The sequence below is a fragment of the Dreissena polymorpha genome, chromosome 3 (genome assembly GCF_020536995.1).
Source record: "Dreissena polymorpha isolate Duluth1 chromosome 3, UMN_Dpol_1.0, whole genome shotgun sequence".
Taxonomy (NCBI): domain Eukaryota; kingdom Metazoa; phylum Mollusca; class Bivalvia; order Myida; family Dreissenidae; genus Dreissena; species Dreissena polymorpha.
The window spans coordinates 16982304-17002449 of NC_068357.1; the positions used below are offsets into that span (position 1 = coordinate 16982304).

A 20146-nucleotide genomic window follows, 5' to 3' on the forward strand; every position below is an offset into this window, starting at 1 on the left:
AGTATAATTTTTATCTACAAACACTAATGTGTGGTTTGACTATACTAACTCACATTTCATGCAGTGAAATGCGACTAACAAGGGACCAAAATACAATAGTAAAAAGTTTACTTCAAAGTCAGCATTTACGCCGAATATCTTCTTTCTTGTTATATCTAGTTGTTGTTTTATATTCGGTTTTAGAGATGATAAAGCATTTTTGTCGTTGTCTATATATAGTATATATGTAGTTATTGGTGAACTCGTGTTCAAAGTTTTATAAATTGAGAACTGTGAATGTACATGTATACACAAACTTAACCTTAAAATATAGCGTGGTTATCACCCCTGCAAAGGAGAGATCGTCGCTAACTGTTGAGAACAAAAGAGCGAACAACTAAAAAGTATTTTTTCTCAAATAATATTTATTAACTCTTGACATAAAAATGTAGTGGTCATCATTACCTAAAACAAACAGCACATGTTAAATATAAATACAGATTTTCACATTTTGTAAACAACAAATAAACATATCACAGTCTCTGTATGTTAGTATAACATAAACTGGATTATAAATATATTAATAAGTTAGTAAAAAAATACTGGTATGCGTTTTCTAAAAAATGTCAAAAACAACAAATGCACACAATTTATATACATGAATAAAATAATTACGCATTACAAATGATATACATTCAAAATATGCAATATCAGAATATGAAAACTTGTTCTTTGTGCAAAAGTTTTAGTTGCACTTGCAAAACATATTCAATAAATCTATTTTATTATCTATCATATGTTTCACTTGAAAGCATCCAAAAACCAAGCAATCATAATAAACAAATATGAATAAACTTTAAATTTATTGATTTATTTGAAGTAAATGCCCAAAATATTGGAGAGTGGTCATCATATTTAATAGCAAGCTAAATATGATATGAGCTCTCATATAACAGAGTTAAATGTATGTTCTTCAAGTGTCATCCCAGATAAGCCTGTGCAATCAGCATAGGCTGATAAGGGAAAACACTTTCCTTTCTTATGAAATTTTTTGTTTTGATAAAGTCTTTTCTAAAGGAAAGTCCAGTCTAAGTGAAAAGTGTCGTCCCAATCCGCACAGGCTAAACTGTGACGACGCTTTACATATTTGCATGAATCTCTGTTTTACCAAGGCCAGGTTTTTGATAAATGATAACTTGTATACAGGTACATGGTTTATTTTCAGAGCAAGCTGATATTAGTAATATTTAAATCGATTTGATATATATAATATCAGCTTCTAGTATATCATAAACAGTATTAGATATACAATACCGCATCGGTATTATAAATTATACTTACCAAGTTCATTAAAAAACTCTCATAAAATTTATCTTAATAAGTACAACACAAAACAATTTTATTTATATGATTTTCAAAATAACAATTTCTTTAAATATATAAGAAGCATCAGTCTTAAAAGCAGTCATTAGATGGGCGCTTTAGCGCCCGTCTAAAGTGCTTAGTGTGAAATTCAGGTCGATACGACTAGGTATGATTAACCCAATACCCGCTTGCGTATCCGCGCAAGAAAGAGTTGTATAATTTATGCAAGAGGTTTGAGTTCTCCAATTATGTGTATTCACAAATGGCAACATTATATTAATATCGTGTTACATTCAATATTTTCGAACGGGGTTTTATAGAAAAGAATCAATGAACGATGATCGTATTGTACGTGTCGCGGAGGAGATTGTTTATGAATGATTAAAATAGTCCACTTTCTGCTGCGTGTGCGTGACGTAGTATTTTCGCTCAGCTCATTCATAAATCTGAGGCTGGCGATAAACAAAGGGGAGTCCGTGTGTGAATAACGCAGTAGTATAAGGTTACGCTTGTTTATATTCACAGGTCTCAATTAATAATACGTTGACCACGAGTTCAACAATTATTACAGGGATACGATAGACAACATAAAAAAATGTTTCATTATCGCTGCAATTGTTAAAAAAAAACATTTAAATATAACAATAATATTCTCTCAAAAATGTAGTCTTGCTGTTTTGAAATAAGGTTTGGAATTTTGTTTTCTAAATAACTTAATTCAAAACAAAAGTTTAATTATAGTGTTTTTTACTTGTTAGTCGCATATTTACCGCATTATAATGTGTGTTATAATAGGCAAACCATACATTAATAAAATTCAATCTGCCTTCGCACATAGAAGGAAAGGGTCAATTTGGTGCTGCGTTTCCTTTGCTTACTTCAGTTAGAGGTCAATTATTTAAGTAATAGCAATCACAAGGCTCCGACTTCAAAGGAATTGCGGAGCTTTCTTGCATAATAAAAGTCGTAGTCGCATGGTATTTGCGTTTTGCGTCCTATTTGGTCACATGGTTCTTTTTCCCGGTTGTTTTAGCATTCATGATATATGAGGCTATTAATAGATGCGTCTGTCGATAAACAAAGGAAAGTTTACGGGTTATAACAACGCAATAGTTTACGCTCTCGCATACAACTCAATGACGTAGTACAGGTCGTAAAATGAGAGATTCGGGAAAAAGTTGACGCTTATTTATATCAAAGACCCATATTATCTATAGGTCTTTGTTTATATTCTCAATTTATAAAACGTTGAACATAAGTTCAACAATAACTTCAGCGATACGATAGACAAAAAAAAGTTTCATAATTGCTAAACCCGAATATAACAAACAATTTATAATAATAATACGAATGCAATAGCAGAAGGTTAGTAGAAGGTTAAGCTTGTTTATATTCACAATTCTCAATACATAGACAGTTGGATATGAGTTCATGAATTACTACAGGCATACTATAGGCAACCTCGAAAATGCTTTTTAATCGCTAAAACCGAAAACAACCTAATATATTATATTAAATATATTTATAACAATAAATGTCTTTTAAAAATGTAGTCGGCGTATACGCTGACTTTGAAATAAAATTAGCAATTCACTTTTCTAAATAATTAAATACAATTAAACAAAAGTGTAACTATTGTGTTGTGTTTTTCACTTGTAAGCTGCATATTCACCGCATGAAATGTGTGTTAGCATTGTCAAACCACACATTAGTGTGAGTAAAATAAAAAATATACTACGGGAGAGCACTTCATATGTGTCCTCATATGCCTTGTTATGAGTATCTTTCTTCACTATCGAAATATATTGTATGTTTATATTTGATTTAAACGCAGTTTTCTTTCGACACATTTAAATCACACGTCAATAGCGCCGGCATGCGAAAATGGGTCTTATGCGTTTCGGCAAGCGTTTGTTAAACCCAACATGTGCTTTTGCGCAGTCAGGCCATAGGCGATGCTGTTCGCTTTAAAATCACTCAATATGTTATGTTCCTCCTTATCAGAAGGAGTGATAGCTGAGTGGGCTATTTATATGATGGGCGCATATGGAATAAGACCCATTTTCACATGACGAGGGTCATTACAAATCTCATTGCGAATTGAAAATGCCACATTTAAGAACAATGCTTTTTGATACAAAATTGAATTGAAAATAGCAAACTTGTTAATAATGGCAGCCTATCCACACATTAAGGAATGATTTCCAGACGTGCTTACCAAGTACGGCAAACATTGTGGTATGATAATTAAACGATTTTCTCTTATCGTGACACTATACTATTTCGCTAATGATTGTTTTCTCATCTTGGAGGCGAAAGTGAAATTCTGCAAGATGGATTGTAACGCGTAATTGTAACAGGGCCACAATTTGTGTCGTTTGAGCATACAGAGAGTAGTCCGGAATTCCTGACACTGAACAGTGCTACATCCTTTGAATTGAGCACATACGCAGTGATGTAGCAAAAATTCAGAGGTTGTATCTCGAATCAGCTTATTAAATATTCGAAAATATTCATGCGTGTCTGTTGGCGTTATGTAAAAGTCACTAAGATGAAAACTGAAACAGCTACGCCTAAAAGCGCATGAGTGCTCTATACCTATGTTTATGTTAGCGTTGTTGACACCGTGTGAACTGCTCGGGTAATAAGTAAAGCATAAACAGCAATGTTTATAAACTTTTATTCCTCCATATACAAGATACGAAGATTGTTGTATATTTTGAATTGTATATGGTGTCAAAAATCAAAAGTTTTGTACACGGAACTTTCATTATGAATTTATATTCTTGGTGAGATAGTCATTTGATATAAGAAAAAAATATTCCTTTAATATAGTGACTGCAAATTTTCTTTATATAAAGTTATCATTACCATTTTCATCATACTTCCAAAAAGCATGTTGTTTTTATTTTGTCTTAGTTATTTCTATGAAATAATAAGGATGATAAAAAGTGCACACAAAACTCGACCCGTGCGCTATGACACACACTTTATAAAGTTGAATGGCGTGTGTTCATTTCAAACTTGCGATTGATTTTCATTTCAAAAATGAATTGCGTGTTGAATTATGCAATAGCGAACATCTTCAGTGCCTTCAGCGCTTTGATTTTATTATCAGTATCATCTACATGTCTTTAAGTACATCATCAATAAAATTAACATTTCTTTTAGTATAACACCAGTATCATTTACATGTCATTCAGTATAAAATCAGTACAATTAACATGTCTTTTAGTATAACATCATTTACATGTCTTTTAATGTAACATAAGTATCATTTACATGTCTTGAAGTATGATATTGTTTTATCTTTAGCATAATTTAAACATTATTATGCTTCTTATAACTTTAACTATGCTATTATCAAGGTAAAAAGTATTCAGTACATCATCAGGATTATTAAACGATATTTCATTTAAGATACCCTATACAAACTAAGCATTATTTATACATTATCTTGTTTGAGAATACCTATAGTCATGTTCATGTATATGAGAATACCTATAGCCTTATTCATTAAACATTATATTGCTTGAGAATACCTATTGCCTTATTCATTAAACATTATCTTGCTTGAGAATACCTATAGCCTTATTCATTAAACATTATCTTGCTTGAGAATACCTATTGCCTTATTCATTAAACATTATCTTGCTTGAGAATACCTATAGCCTTATTCATTAAACATCATCTTGCTTGAGAATACCTATAGCCTTATTCATTAAACATTATCTTGCTTGAGAATACCTATAGCCTTATTCATTAAACATTATCTTGCTTGAGAATACCTATAGCCTTATTCATTAAACATTATCTTGCCTGAGTATACCTATAGCCTTATTAATGTATGAGCCTCACTCTGCGAAAAACAAGCTTCATGCATGTGCACAAAGTGTAAACGCCAATTAGCCTGTGCAGTCCGCACAGGCTAATTAGGAACAACACTTTCCGCTATAAGTGAATTTTCCCTAAAACGATACCTCCTTTAAACGAAAATACCATTAAAATCTGAAAGTGTTTTCCCTGATTAGCCTGTGCAGACTGCACAGGCTAATATGTGACCACACTTTACACACATGCATTCTGCACAATTTTCCCAGAGCAAGACTTATATCTATGCTCAGGCTAACATAATCATTATTTCTGTGTTAAAGATGACGCAGTGGTAATGGGAGGCAATACTGACGCTGCAGTTCTGATGCTCATGACAGATTCACGTCGTGTTGAGCCCCCCTTTTGAAACACAGATTGCCTTCTAGGTGATACCTGTAATAAATATAAATATATAATTAGTATTAACGTGTAACTTATTTCTATGTTGATGGTGTGTTAAAAAAACTTAATATTCTCTTTAGTAAAGTGTCACTTCAAAAAAATATTTGTGCAAAATTTTATTCCACTGAAGAATAATAAGAATTTTACATGAAACATAACAATTTGAACACTGTACTTTTTTTTACTTATTCTCTATGAGAAAAGCATGTTTTTTTCTCCAAAATAATGCCAAACACATAATGGCATGCCTTTTCACCGATAAATATAACATGTCAATGAATATAAAAAGCAGTTTCCATTTTTTATCAAAATATCATTTTATTTTTTATTTAATGAACAATCTCTATAATATATATAGGATCTGGCACGAGTTGTCATATCATACCATATTTTATTAAACGAGTTCAGGAATTTAGTTAGCAAGCGAGCCTTTGGCGAGCTTACTAACGAATTTCCTGGACGAGTTTAATAAAATATGGTATGATATGACAACAAGTGTCAGATCTTTTTTATCACATGCTTTTAAATGAGCAAATTAAATAAATATTTATGCAAACATTATGATAAATCCCGAATGTTGTTTACTTTTCGTGACGTCATTTGACGTTGCAATGTCATTTCAGCAAAATAACAAAATGCGATTGGTCAATAAACGAAAACTAAGCCAATTAAAACGCTTAAAATCTTGTATTACACATGTGTAAAAAAATAAAAATATGTATTGGTTGTATTACATGGGAAACAGGGTATAGCATGTGATAAATATACATATTGCTGGTAATATTCATGTGAAATATCAACAAGGGACAAAATTGTCACAAAACCAGGTTTTCATTGTGAAAAAAAAATCTGAAAAATGGGAGAAAACTCAAACTGAACTTTTGAAATGAACAAACAAAATTAATCCCCTTTGTAAGTTTGTTTTTAAAAAAAATCTATTTTTAGTCATGGCGACCTTGACATTGGAGATATTGACGTGATTCTTTTGTGCGACACACCGTCCCATGATGGTGAACAAATGTGCCAAATGATTTTAAAATCTCACAATGAATGACATAGTTATGGCCAGAACAAGCTCATTTATGGCCATTTTTGACCTTTGAACTCAAAGTGTTACCTTGACCTTTGAGATATCGACGTAATTATTTTGCGCGACACACCGTCCAATGATGGTGAACAAATGTGCCAAATGATTTTAAAATCTGACAATGAACGACATAGTTATGGCCCGGACAAGCTTGTTCTGCCCGCCAGCCCGCCAGCCAGCCAGCCAGCCCGCCCGCATTCGCCAATCTAATAACCAGTTTTTTCCTTCGGAAAACCTGGTTAAAAATCACCACACTGTCTAGTCTTAAAGAAATATTCAGATCAAAGTGAGATTACATCTTTCATATCCTTACAATAACTAAAATATACACATTTTATTAGAGATTTTGTTGTAAAATAATGCTTTTGGGTTAGAGTAGACAAAACATTAATACAGAATGAATTGCATGATTTCAATTATCTTCTTGAAGTCATCATTATCTGCATCCTTCAATTATTTAGCAAAAAAGCAAACACAGCAATATTTATTTGTATTGCTTCAGCATCAACTTTTTGGCTCTGTGTATTATCCAAACAATATATCACCTACCAGTACATTAGAAGCGGGAGGGGGGAGGGGCATATATCCCATAAGAGGCTCAATAATGATGAAAAGACATGCATCCCCTTTGAAATAGTCCAAAACTCGGTCTTAAATACTCACAATATTGTAAATAATCTGCATGAAAACATATGTCAATAAATCTGTACTGAGTTAATTGGTCTAATCTTTGAACCTATCCACCATATTGTTTAATTTGTGATCTGGGAACATTCAAGATGGGGGGGGGGGGGGCAGTTCTGGTTATTGGAACCAGAGTAACAATGTACAGCATTACACTTTTGGGACCGGTAGTGCTTCTAGTTACCCATAACTCATTAACCCTTTGCATGCTGGGAAATTTGTCGTCTGCTAAAATGTTGTTTGCTGAATTCTAAAATTAGCATTTTCTTCGATTTTTTTCAAAGAATACTATCAAAATAGCAAACAGTTTGGATCAAGATCAGACGCCAAGTTTTGTGGCTTCTGATATTGATCCAAACTGTTTGCAAAGGCCTTTAAAATTCGGTTCCAGCACTGAAAGAGTTTAATGTGCTCAACAGCAGTATAACAACAGCAGTCACATAGGCTTATCTGGGTCGACAATTTACACACATGCATTAGGCTCCATGTTTTATAGAGCAAGTCTCATATAATTTTAGCTGCAACAGCACCTACATCCAACAGATATTCTATTTTCACAGGGGTTAGACAGCAGAAACAAGCAGAAACTCAAGCAATCATACAAGCATCATTGTTACATGTTTATCCAATATTGTCTTCCTGAAACACAAAATGAAATAATTGTAGTAAAAACAAACTCTTGCTCATCATTTGTCATGTTTAGGTCTCAATATAAGAAATCTATTATTAAGATAAATTGAATTAGTTACTTTAATTCATAAATTCCATATTTTCTATTTATAGTAATGGTGGTATTGACCCCACAAAAGCCATGTGAAATCCAAAGCAATGTCTTGATATTAAGATATCTATGTATGAAGTTTCGTTACCATAGCTCTGTTTTTAGTTGGTTGCGTAGCGACCAGCTAATGTTGTTATTTCATAATTGTAATCATGAAGATGGCCAAATGCACATCTCCCATCCAACCCCTAGGCCTTCCAAAGACTGGTCAAAGTACGTAAGGTATCTACGTATGACTGGTCAAAGTACATAAGGTATCTATGTATGACTGGTCAAAGTACGTAAGGTATCTATGTATGAGATATAATAATCTCAATATGTTTAAGAATGAGTGAGTCAAAACTAAACCATGACATAATTATGAAGTACCATGCAAAGTTTCTTGTTCACTTCCCTTCTCTTTAATACAACCTAAGAAGTTTCAATTTTATATAACTAAAATGCTTTTAAAGTTATGAAAGATAGACATTAATAAGGCTGTTACATATGCCCCAAAATAATTGCTCCACACATCTTAAGTTACAAAGCCTAAACAAAAATGATTGACTTGTAATCTTCAATTGTGACTTTGACCTTTCACAGAGGAGCATGGTAGAGGAAACAAAATCGCACGGTTGGAAACAATCACACAACCACCCATCTACCCACGGACAATGCAATTACCTTATACACTCCTTCAGAGTCTTTATTTAAATTTTGATGGGCAGAAGGACTGAGTGGCCTACATATAGGGGGATTACTACAAGGCAAAAATTTGTGAGCCCTAATAATATAACTTTTTGTTTTTTTGGCCCCCAATTAAATTTTGGGTATGAGAACGAGTAATTTTATAGTCATTGGGCCTCTTGTGCTATCTTGATATATGAAAGTTAGTACATTATTTGTTTTGCACCAAATTTGTAATTAATTACTTACAACGTATCAGAGTGTATAATTAATTCAATATTTAGACAAGAGCTGTCAGAAGACAGCACGCTTGACTTTTCTTCGAGTGCTTGACAGTATAAAGAGGAAAGTGTTCATATTCAATAAGGTCAAGGTAATATAGTCATATTCTAACTGGAAGAGGGCCATAATTGAAACATATTGATCGCTTATGTTTTAAAGAAGTGGTACATTATAGACGATCCTGAGTTCAAGTATATTTTCAACAATCTATTGAACATTTGTTAAGACATAAAACAAACTAATAAGATTATATTTCAAGTTTGATAGCAATAGCTTGGGTGTGATGGTTGGACGGTCTTATATTAGTGTTTTTTTACCGTGTTTCAAAAAAAAATCTTTGTGTGTGTGTGTGGGGGGGGGGGGGGGGGGGTTGAGAGGGGGAGTAATGTGGGTGTGTGGTCATTTATAAGATGATATTTCAAATATAAGAAGAAAACAAGAAACCATGGGAGACGGGTGATGCTTCCCAAAGTTTTTTTTTGTCACAATATTGCACTACATATTCAGATAAAAGGAAACGTCTTGAAGGGCATAACTTTGGACAAAATAATAGGATGGATGGTTTAGCAACTTAAAAATTTCAAAGGGCCATAACTCTCTAAATAAATCATCTTACCAGAACCCACAAATAACATGCGCATCTCCTCAAGGTAGTTAAGCTTCCCATAAAGCTTCATTGTATTCCAGTCAGAAGTTGGGGAGAAATAGCCCGGACAAGAATTGCACTATATGACTTTTTTATCACATGCTTTTAAATGAGCAAATTAAATAAATATTTAGGCAAACATAATGATAAATCATGAATGTTGTTTACATTTCAGATGCTAGAATTTACAAGGGTACATTAGTTAAGGTATGGTTTTTATGACTATGATAAATACAATTTAGAACGTTTGAATTTACAAGGGTACATTAGTAAAGGTATGGTATATCTTTCTATGATAAATAACATTTAGGAAGTTTGAATTTATACTGGTACATTACCTAGTCAAGGTATGGTATTTCTGACTATGATAAATAACATTTAGGATGTTTGAGTTTACACAGGTACATCTGACTATGATAAATAACATTTAGGATGTTTGAGTTTACACAGGTACATCAGTCAACGTATGGTATTGCTGACTATGATAAATAACATTAAGGATGTTGAAATTTACACTGTAGGTGTTTTATCATTACGATTATGCTGGTCGGGGTCATGAGTTAAATCTGATGCAATTACCAAAAAATTACTGATAGATTAATGTTTGGATGTAAACATTAAGGACCATATTAATGTTTTGGATTTTTGTTTTGTTTGTTTATAATAAAGTTATGAACCTAAACATTAAAATATAGGAATAGTGTGTAATTATGACAATACATGTTTTAATTGCATAATGCAGACTTTTAATTACATATCAATTGCTAATTATTTCACAAGTTTTGCAATGAAATGACTGTATTGTACTCTATATACATAGTTTGATTATAACAAAGTCAATTGCATTTTAGTATGATGGCATACAATGGAAATAAAACAAATCTTTGCTAAATTAAAAAAATAAGATAAAGGAAATAACATATTTCAATTTGATATTACTTAAGGTAAATCTACTTTTGTAAATATTAAAGATAACTGCCATGTCAAGACTTTAGTGTACATTTTCACTTGCAACTGTTATGTGACATTGTATCAATGATAACATTATTGTAATACACTCATTCATTGTATGCTTACTGTTGTCAAGCAAATAGCATAAAATAAAAAGAAAAATTGTGTATTTTGATGGAAACTTTAAATTAGTTTCATCTCATGAGCACCAGACTTCGCCCCTCATGAAAATATTGCATCTGGTGCTCACTTGATGACATAAATTGTATCTTCCACTCTTATAAAACAAATATACTCTATGTACAAAGCTCATGATTTCATGAAATAATGTTTTTGATCTCATGTCCTTTATTATATAGGATTATCCAGCTTGTTTGCATAATAGATACCGGTATGTAAATTCAAACTTTCTTAGACAAAAAAAGAGCAAAAGAAAAAAAAAGAGTTTCAAGCTGGATTCAAACTTGGACTGCACCACAGACTGATGCAATTATGTTTGCTGGTACTTGTTTCAAAGATAAAGTAATTGTAATAAACTGTGGCAAAAAGGGTTACTTTATGACAAATGGTATAGAATTCCTTTTGATATGAATACATCAAGCTTACCAGTTTAATTTGTTTCTGTGACAAAAATATAGTCATTCACTTAGTTTTGAAATAATAATTTTAAACTTTATAATATTTTATTTGCCTTGGACAATCTAGAGTTTAGTCCCCTCAAATGCTTATAAGTACTTGTACATTTGAGACATGCTGTGGGAAAATCAACCTTTGGCGTTTGCGACCAACATGGATCAAGATGAGCCTGTGCATCGGTGCAGTCTCATCAGGATCCATGCTGTTTTATATACTTAAAGCTTCTGCAACACTTAAAAGGTCTGAAAGTTAACAGCATGGATCCTGGTGTGATTGAGCGGATGCGCAGGCTCATCTGGATTCATGCTGGTCGCAAACACCAAAGGTTGGTTTTTGCACAGCAAGGCTCAGTTGTTCCTTACTATTTTAGTTACATGTACATGTACTTCTGATGACTGCCTTTCATAGTTCTAGTTTAATCATAAGAGTGAAGGCTTGGTGAAAGTGACCCCTGGTTAGTAACATGAAACATGTTCTATCCTTATATTGTTTACATTATTTCAGTTCAATAAACTGTTGATTGAAGTTAAATATATTTTTGCTTGAGATTCCAGTACCCTGATAATGGACACCTGTGTTATTTTGTAAGTTACCAGTCTAGTAAGATGTAAGTACCTGGTCAGTCATGGTTTGCGTTTTCTACAGTTGAAATGAAACCAACCGTCCATTGAAGTATACTTAATTTAATGTCATTGAAAGATTACATTATAAAATTAAAGTTATAAACAAAAGGACATGTCCATTAAAACTTATCCTTTAGTTACAATGTTTCTTGGATATTTCAAAACCATCAAATTTAGAAAAAAAACAAGTGCAAAAGTAATGTATCTTCAGATTCAATAGTTTTGCACCAAAATATATTGGCTAAAAAGGAATAAATTTTAACGCAATAGTGTTGTATCTTGATATTCATCAAATACATTTAAATGAATCAATATCTAAATAAATTTATAACCGTAATGTTTAAATACAGTTATTTACTACCAGTTTTAGCCTGCTTTTTATCAGGAAGTGAAAATTAGGGAAACAAGGATGTTTTTTCGATCTCCTGTAAATTCTAAAAATCTGAGTAACAATAGTTTTTCGCTTAACCCTTGATGTACAGTTTATAGAAAATTTCAAAGGGCCATAACTCTGTGAAAAATCATCTGACCATAACCGGCTGATAATATGCACATGTCCTCTTGGTAGTGAAGCTTCCCATAAAGTTTAATTGTATTCCGGTCATTAATTCTGAGAAATAGCCCGGACAAAAATTGTGCACGGATGGACGGACATACGCACAGACAGACGAACAGCGACTATATGCCCCCCATAAAAAAAGTAAAAAATAAAAAAAAAATCAAGGGAGGGGGGGGGGGGGGGGAATTTGGTGTGGGGGCTGGTTTGGGTGGAGTCCATTGTGGTATGTCAGGTAAATGTTTAAGTGTTGTAAGAGCTGTGTTTGTGAAACACAATGCCCCCTACTGCGCCGCTTTGAAGCAATATCTTTGACCTTTGACCTTGAAGGATAACCTTGACCTTTCACCACTCAAAATGTGCAGCTCCATGAGATACGCATGCATGCCAAATATCGAGTTGCTATCTTAATATCGCAAAATTTGACCTTTGACTTTGAAGAATGACCTTGACCTTTCACCACTCAAAATGTGCAGCTACATGAGATACGCATGCATGCCAAATATCGAGTTGATATCTTTAATATTGCAAAATTTGACCTGGACCTTAGACCTTGAAGGATGACCTTGACCTTTCGCCACTCAAAATGTGCAGCTCCATGAGATACGCATGCATGCCAAATATTGAGTTGCTTTTTTCAATATTGCAAATTTTGACCTTTGACCTTTGACCTTGAACGATGACCTTGACCTATCACCACTCAAAATGTGCAGCTCCATGAGATACGCATGCATGCCAAATATCGAGTTGCTATCTTCAATGTTAAAGTTTTCGGACGGACTGACAGACGCCATATATAATTTAACCTTTGATCTTGAAGGACGACCTTGACCTTCCACCACTAAAAATGTGCGGCTCTATGAGATACACATCCAAATATCAAGTTGCTATCTTCAATATTGCAAAAGTTATGGCCAATGTTAAAGTTTTCGGATGGATGCACAGAGTGACGGACAGTTCAACTGCTAATTTTTTTTTGGGGGGGGGGGGGGATTCTGGGGTGGGGCCTAGCGGATGGTTTGGGTGGAGTCCATTGTGGTATGTCAGGTAAGCATTGTTTTGTCGAAGTATGAATCAAATCTGATCCTAAATAAAGGAGTTATGGTAATTTAAGCAAAATTTATTTATTTGACCTTGAGATTCAAGGTCATTGAAAGGTCAAGGTCAAATTCAACTTGCCAGGTACAGAACCCTCATGATAGTAAGAAAGTATTTGAAGTTTGAAAGCAATAGCCTTGATACTTTAGAAGTAAAGTGCATCTAAACACAAAATTTAACAAAATATTCAAAGTAACTAAGTCAAAAAAAGGCCATAATTCTGTCAAAATGCCAACCAGAGTTATGCAACATGTCCTGTACAGTCCCCTTATGATAGTTAGCGAGTGTTTCAAGTCTGAAAGCAATAGCTATGACACTTTAGGAGTAAAATGGACCAAAACACAAAACTTAACCAAATTTTCAATTTTCTGAGTATATAAGGGGCCATAATTCTATTAAAATGCCAGTCAGAGTTACATAACTTTGCCTCCACAGTCCCCTTATGATAGTTAGCAAGTTTTGCAAGCATAAAAGCAAAAGCTTTGATACTTTAGGAATAAAGTGGACCTAAACACAAAACTTAACCAATTTTTCAATTTTCTAAGTATAAAAGGGGCATAACTAAAAAAAAATGCTGACAGAGTTATGCAACTTGACAAACACAATTGTCTTGTTGTTATAAAGAATTATTCCAAGTTTGAGTTAATTATCTTTGATAGTGTTAAAGTTATTTGACTTTATAAAAATCTTTGTCCAACAGCGACCCCGACGGCGACGCCAGGGCGAGTAGTATAGCTCTCATTTTTCTTTGAAAAGTTGAGCTAAAAATGCTTTTTGAAGGTAAAATAATTTCTTTGAAAACATAACTTATTTAATGCTCAACCCAATTTATTTTCCCCAGATTTTTAAAATTTGAGCAGCCAAAATGACCAAAAGATATTTCATTTATATTAAAAACATAACAGTTTTACTAAAAGTAACTACTTAATTTATCTACTTCTACTTTGGGTAGCTGAAGTCTGCAGCGGTTCGCAACTATGCAGAGCAGCACTGGGTACATACCGAATTGGAGCTGCCCTCCTTTATACTTTTGTTTCCTCGTTGTTTGTCCTGCATATGGAGATAGAGTTTTTGCATGCGTGTTTGACCTGAGGCAATAGGGGTTGAGTAACGAGGGGTTTGGTTAGCTGAAGGGTCAGCGCGGCGCTCGTAAGCTGCGTTAGGTTGTTGCACAACAGAACTCTAGGGTTAAACAAAATATGCACTGCACTCATGGGTTAAACAAAATCTGAGTGAAGGGCCTAGTATCAAAAACATTCTCAATTTTTTAGCTCCACTCATATGACAAGCGTTGATTTTTTTCTCGATTGAGCTCTGAGAACGTCGGTCAGCTAATGAACAGTCTCAAAACTCAGCTGACGGGGGATTCACACATTCTTTCTCAAACTCAGGGTATAGTCAACCTCAAAAATAAGAAAGACATATGTTAAAAAAAGTTGAGCACGATGTGAAAATCATTTTAAAACGTTATAAAAATCACACTCAAATTTGAGAAAAGTATGTTCATGATACTTTCCCCAAATGTGAAGAAGTTATGCACACTGATATCAAAGTGAATGAAAATTGGCAAGTTTTCAACAAGCACAAAAGCATGAGATTATAGCGAGTGATAAAAAACCTGCACTTTAAAAACATTCATTGTTTTCCATTTTAAATGGCCTTCCAGGACCAACTAATAAATTACGCAAATGGACCAAAACAAATTAAGTTGTTGATACTAAATAAAGAAAAATATTTTGCACAAAAAAAACACAAATTTCACCACCAAAAACAAAATATATTTTGAGTTATATACCTTAATATATCTGTAAGCATTTACACAATGCATCTGTTCATGTGAGATGAAGCTCAAGTTTTGTGAGTGCAATTTAAGCCTAAAATGAAGCTTTTATTTAGGGGTGAGAGGTGGGGAGATTAAGGCCAAAACTGAATCTATATTTTTCACAATTAATGTATATCACATACCAGTTAACTTTATTGACACTCTTAAATATATTTATGGCCAACATTACCGAGATTTGTTTGCTGGTGTAATCCAGAACAACTTGAGCTCTTGGCCTGTATTCTGTATTAGATACTTGAGCTCTTGGCCTGTATTCTGTATTAGATACTTGAGCTCTTGGCCTGTATTCTGTATTAGATACTTGAGCTTTTGGCCTGTATTCTGTATTAGATACGTATCTTGGCCTGTATTCTGTATTAGATACGTATCTTGGCTTATATTCTGTATAAGATACGTATCTTGGCCTGTATTCTGTATTAGATACGTATCTTGGCCTGTATTCTGTATTAGATACGTATCTTGGCCTGTATTCTGTATTAGATACGTATCTTGGCCTGTATTCTGTATTAGATACGTATTTTGATGCATGTGTAGTCCATTAGAAAGTTAAATTTAATTAAAGACCATTTTTACTAGCTTCAAGTTTTAAAGGCTTCATTTCCAACCCTTAGATACTGATGAGCATCAAACAGCATAAAACCTGAACAGACTGTGAGTTACTCGCAGGCTGTTCTGCTTTCATGCTGGTTCAAAAAGCCATTTATACTTTGCTTCTTATGGGGGAAAGGGTTAAGGTTTTCGGTAAGTCTTATTCACATTATTCCTAACCGTAGAATAACCCCTTGTGTTTACCATTTCTTCCTTACAAATTAAGGTGCATATGCATCTGGCTTATATCCAAAGAAACAAGGGCTGTTTGTAAAACATGCATGCCCCCCATATGGGCTGTCAGTTGTTGTGGCAGCAATTGTGTGAATACGTTTTTTGTCACTGTGACCTTGACCTTTGACCTAGTGACCTGAAAATCAATAGGGGTCATCTGCCAGTCATGATCAATGTACCTATGAAGTTTCATGATCCTAGGCCTTATTATTCTTGAGTTATCATCAGGAAACCATTTTACTGTTTCGAGTCACTGTGACCTTGACCTTTGACCTAGTGACCTTAAAATCAATAGGGGTCATCTGCCAGTCATGATCCATGTACCTATGAAGTTTCATGATCCTAGGCGTAAGCATTCTTGAGTTATCATCCGGAAACCATTTTACTTTTTCGAGTCAATGTGACCTTGACCTTTAATCTAGTGACCTGAAAATAAATAGGGATCATCTGCCAGTCATGATCAATGTACCTCTGAAGTTTCATGATCCTAGGCCTAAGCATTCTTGAGTTATCATCCGAAAACCATTTTATTATTTCGGGTCACTGTGACCTTGACCTTTGACGTAGTGACCTGAAAATCAATAGGGGTTATCTGCCAGTCATGATCAATGTACCTATGAAGTTTCATGATCCTAGGCTTAAGCGTTCTTGAGTTATCATCCGGAAACCATCTGGTCGACGGACCGACCGACCAACGGACCGACCGACTGACATGTGCAAAACAATATACCCCCTCTTCTTCGAAGGGGGGCATAAAAAGTGCATCTCTGAATCATAGCAGACAAGTTTGAGTGGATGTTGGTGAATATGGGTACAGGTAATTTTCACATGCAGGTTATCACATCAACAACCACAACTCTGACAAGAATAACAAATAAATCAAACCTTTGTTTCTCTACACAAATTTGATCTAAAAGTCAGAGTCAGAGGCATTATAAGCAAATGCAAAATAGCTAAACAAAATTAATTTCAAATGTTAACAAAGCATGACATTGCAAAATAAAAGCAGAGCTTTAGTAAAGATTTAAGAAAAAAATCATAGTATAAGATTTGAAAATGAATAAATAATAAAGCTATCTGATTGTTTTTCTACAAGAACATCATAGTCTATCAAAACTTAGCATGTATAATTCTTATATAAAAATAAACAAAGCTGTTGACTGATAAACTACACATAAACCAGTCTTGCCTTAGGAAAACAAGGCTTAATGCGCGTGCGTAGTGTCCCAAATTGTGTCGTGTTCTGAGAAAACTGGGAATAATGCATATGTGTAAAGTGTCATCCCAGATTAGCCTGTGCAGTCCGCTCAGGCTAATCAGGGACGACACTTTTTGCCTTAATCAGATTTTTGCTTAGAATCAACTTCATTTAAACGAAAAATGTCATAAAAGCGGAAAGTGTCGTCCCTGATTAGCCTGTGCGGACTGCACAGGATAATCTGGGATGACAATTTCCGCACTAGCATTATGCCCAGTTTTCTCAGAATGGACTCAATTCAGGGACAACTTCCCGACCAAGCTCGATTTTTTGCTCAGCAGAGACTTCAGTCACACTAAAACAACCTTAGCATACAAGTAGAAAGTGTGTGACTATTTTATCTGGGACGCCACTTTATTCACATGAATTATACACCGTTTTCCAAGAGTAAGACTCAAATAAAATCAAGAAACGCTTTACGTAAAAAATCAACATAATTATTGATAATCAGAAAAAGCAATTGTGTACACGTACTTTTTGTTGTGGTGCATCAGGAGCGTCATTGTTGGAGCGGATGTTCAAGGTCATCACTGGAGTTTTGGGCCTCTCAGGAGTTCGAACCTTTAAACAAGTAATTTTAACAGTATTTAGTGTAAGTATGGGCCTCGTTTTGGGAAAGTTGGCTAAATGCTTTTGCGTAAAGTGTTGTCCCAGATTAGCCTGTGAAGCCTGAACAGGCCAATCAAGGACAACCCTTTTTGCCTAGACTGGATTTTCGTTAAGGAGACTTTCTTTAAACGAAATACTCCATGAAAGTGTAAAATATTGTCTCTGATTAGCCTGTGCAGAATGCACAGGTTAAAATGTGATGACAGTATACACTCATGCATTAAGTCCTATTTTTTCCAGAGAGAGAGATTCAAATATGAATTAGCATAATGACATGTCATCTGTTAAAATATAAATGACCTCCGGTGAGTTTAAATATGAGGTAGAATAATTAATGTCATAACTGTACCACTTGGCATAACAATGGGGTACAATAATGTAATAACTGTACTACTCTGTGTAAATATGAGGTAGAATAATGTAATAGCTGTACCACTCAGTGTAAAATATGAGGTAGAATAATGTAATAACTGTACCACTTAGCGTAAATATGAGGTCTAATAATGTCATAACTTTCCACTTAGTGTTAATATGAGGTAGAATAATGTCATAACTGTACCACTTAGCGTAAATATGAGGTAAAATAATTTCATAACTGTACCACTCAATGTAAATATGAATAACAAGCAAATTCGTTGAATTGATATCCCCCGCCTATATACTTCTGGACACAAAAGTGTTATATTTGACACTAAAAAAGCATTTTTTTGAAGATACAAAGGGCCATAACTCTGTTATTATCAGATGGTGTACAATGCCATTTGGCGTGCATCATCCTATTATCAATATATATACTCATACCAAGTTTCAATGAAATCCGCAAAAGCACTTCCAAGATATGGCTCCGGACACAAAAGTGACGGACAGACGGACAGCCGGACGGACAGCCTCTGGCGGGGGATATATACTCGTACCAAGTTTCAATGAAATCTGCCAAAGCACTTCCAAGATATGGCTCCGGACACAAAAGTGCCTATAGTAAAAAGCATTTTTTCAAGATACAAAGGGCCATAACTCTGTTTTTAACAGATGGTGTACAATGCCATTTGGCGTGCATCATCCTCTTATGCATATATATACTCATACCAAGTTTCAATGAAATCCACCAAAGCACTTCCAAGATATGGCTCCGGACACAAAAGTGCCTATAGTAAAAAGCATTTTTCAAGATACAAAGGGCCATAACTCTCTTTTTAACAGATGGTGTACAATGCCATTCGTCGTGCATCATTCTCTTATGCATATATATACTCATACCAAGTTTCAATGAAATCCGCCAAAGCACTTCCAAGATATGGCTCCGGACACAAAAGTGCCTATAGTAAAAAGCATTTTTTCAAGATACAAAGGGCCATAACTCTATTTTTAACAGATAGTGTACAATGCCATTTGACGTGCATCATCCTCTTATACATATATATACTCATATGAAGTTTCAATGAAATCCGCCAAAGCACTTCCAAGATATGGCTCCGGACACAAAAGTGCCGGACGGACGGACAGCCGGATGGACAGACGGACAACGCCGAAACAATATCCCTCCGCCTCTGGCGGGGGATAATAATTATGAAGTCATTGGTGTATTTAATATGAATAAAAGCATTGTCCTGTTTCCTTTTTTAACAATTTATTTTACCTCGGTTACATGGAAAGCTTAAGGCTTATTGGAATGCTGTTGAGTCCGTTTCCTGTATAGAACCAGTACTTAGTGTCTATAATTGAGATCAAAAGAATTCTACCACAGTGGGGATCAAACCAGTTACCTCCTGGTTGCTAAGCAGAAACCATATCCACAATGCTACAGCAATGTAAAAGGTATGGGTACTTACCCTGTAGACAGGTAGGGCCCTGAACACTGCCCCATCCCTCTTCCTTCCAGGAGCCACACCCTCAAGGTGGTCATTGTAAGCCTACCACAGAGTTTCAACATTAACACTTTACCACTTAGATTCATATTTTGACACATGTGTAGTCCCTTAGAAAGT

At 34.4% G+C, this 20146-nt stretch overlaps 2 protein-coding genes across 2 annotated transcripts in view; one reads left to right on the top strand and one right to left on the bottom strand.

Annotated features, from left to right (window-relative positions):
• Positions 1-20146, top strand: part of LOC127873120 (uncharacterized) — a 192871-nt gene that overhangs the window by 20985 nt on the left and 151740 nt on the right. The window lies entirely within an intron of this gene.
• Positions 5463-20146, bottom strand: part of LOC127873115 (WD repeat-containing protein 64-like) — a 32287-nt gene continuing 17603 nt past the window's right edge. The window contains exons 13-17 of the mRNA XM_052416763.1: positions 19991-20071; positions 18027-18113; positions 14632-14811; positions 8008-8029; positions 5463-5610 (exon numbers count right to left, since the gene is read on the bottom strand). Of these exons, the coding sequence (XP_052272723.1) occupies positions 8012-8029; positions 14632-14811; positions 18027-18113; positions 19991-20071 (366 nt within the window). The 3' untranslated portion in view covers positions 5463-5610; positions 8008-8011. The remainder of the gene's footprint in view (positions 5611-8007; positions 8030-14631; positions 14812-18026; positions 18114-19990; positions 20072-20146) is intronic.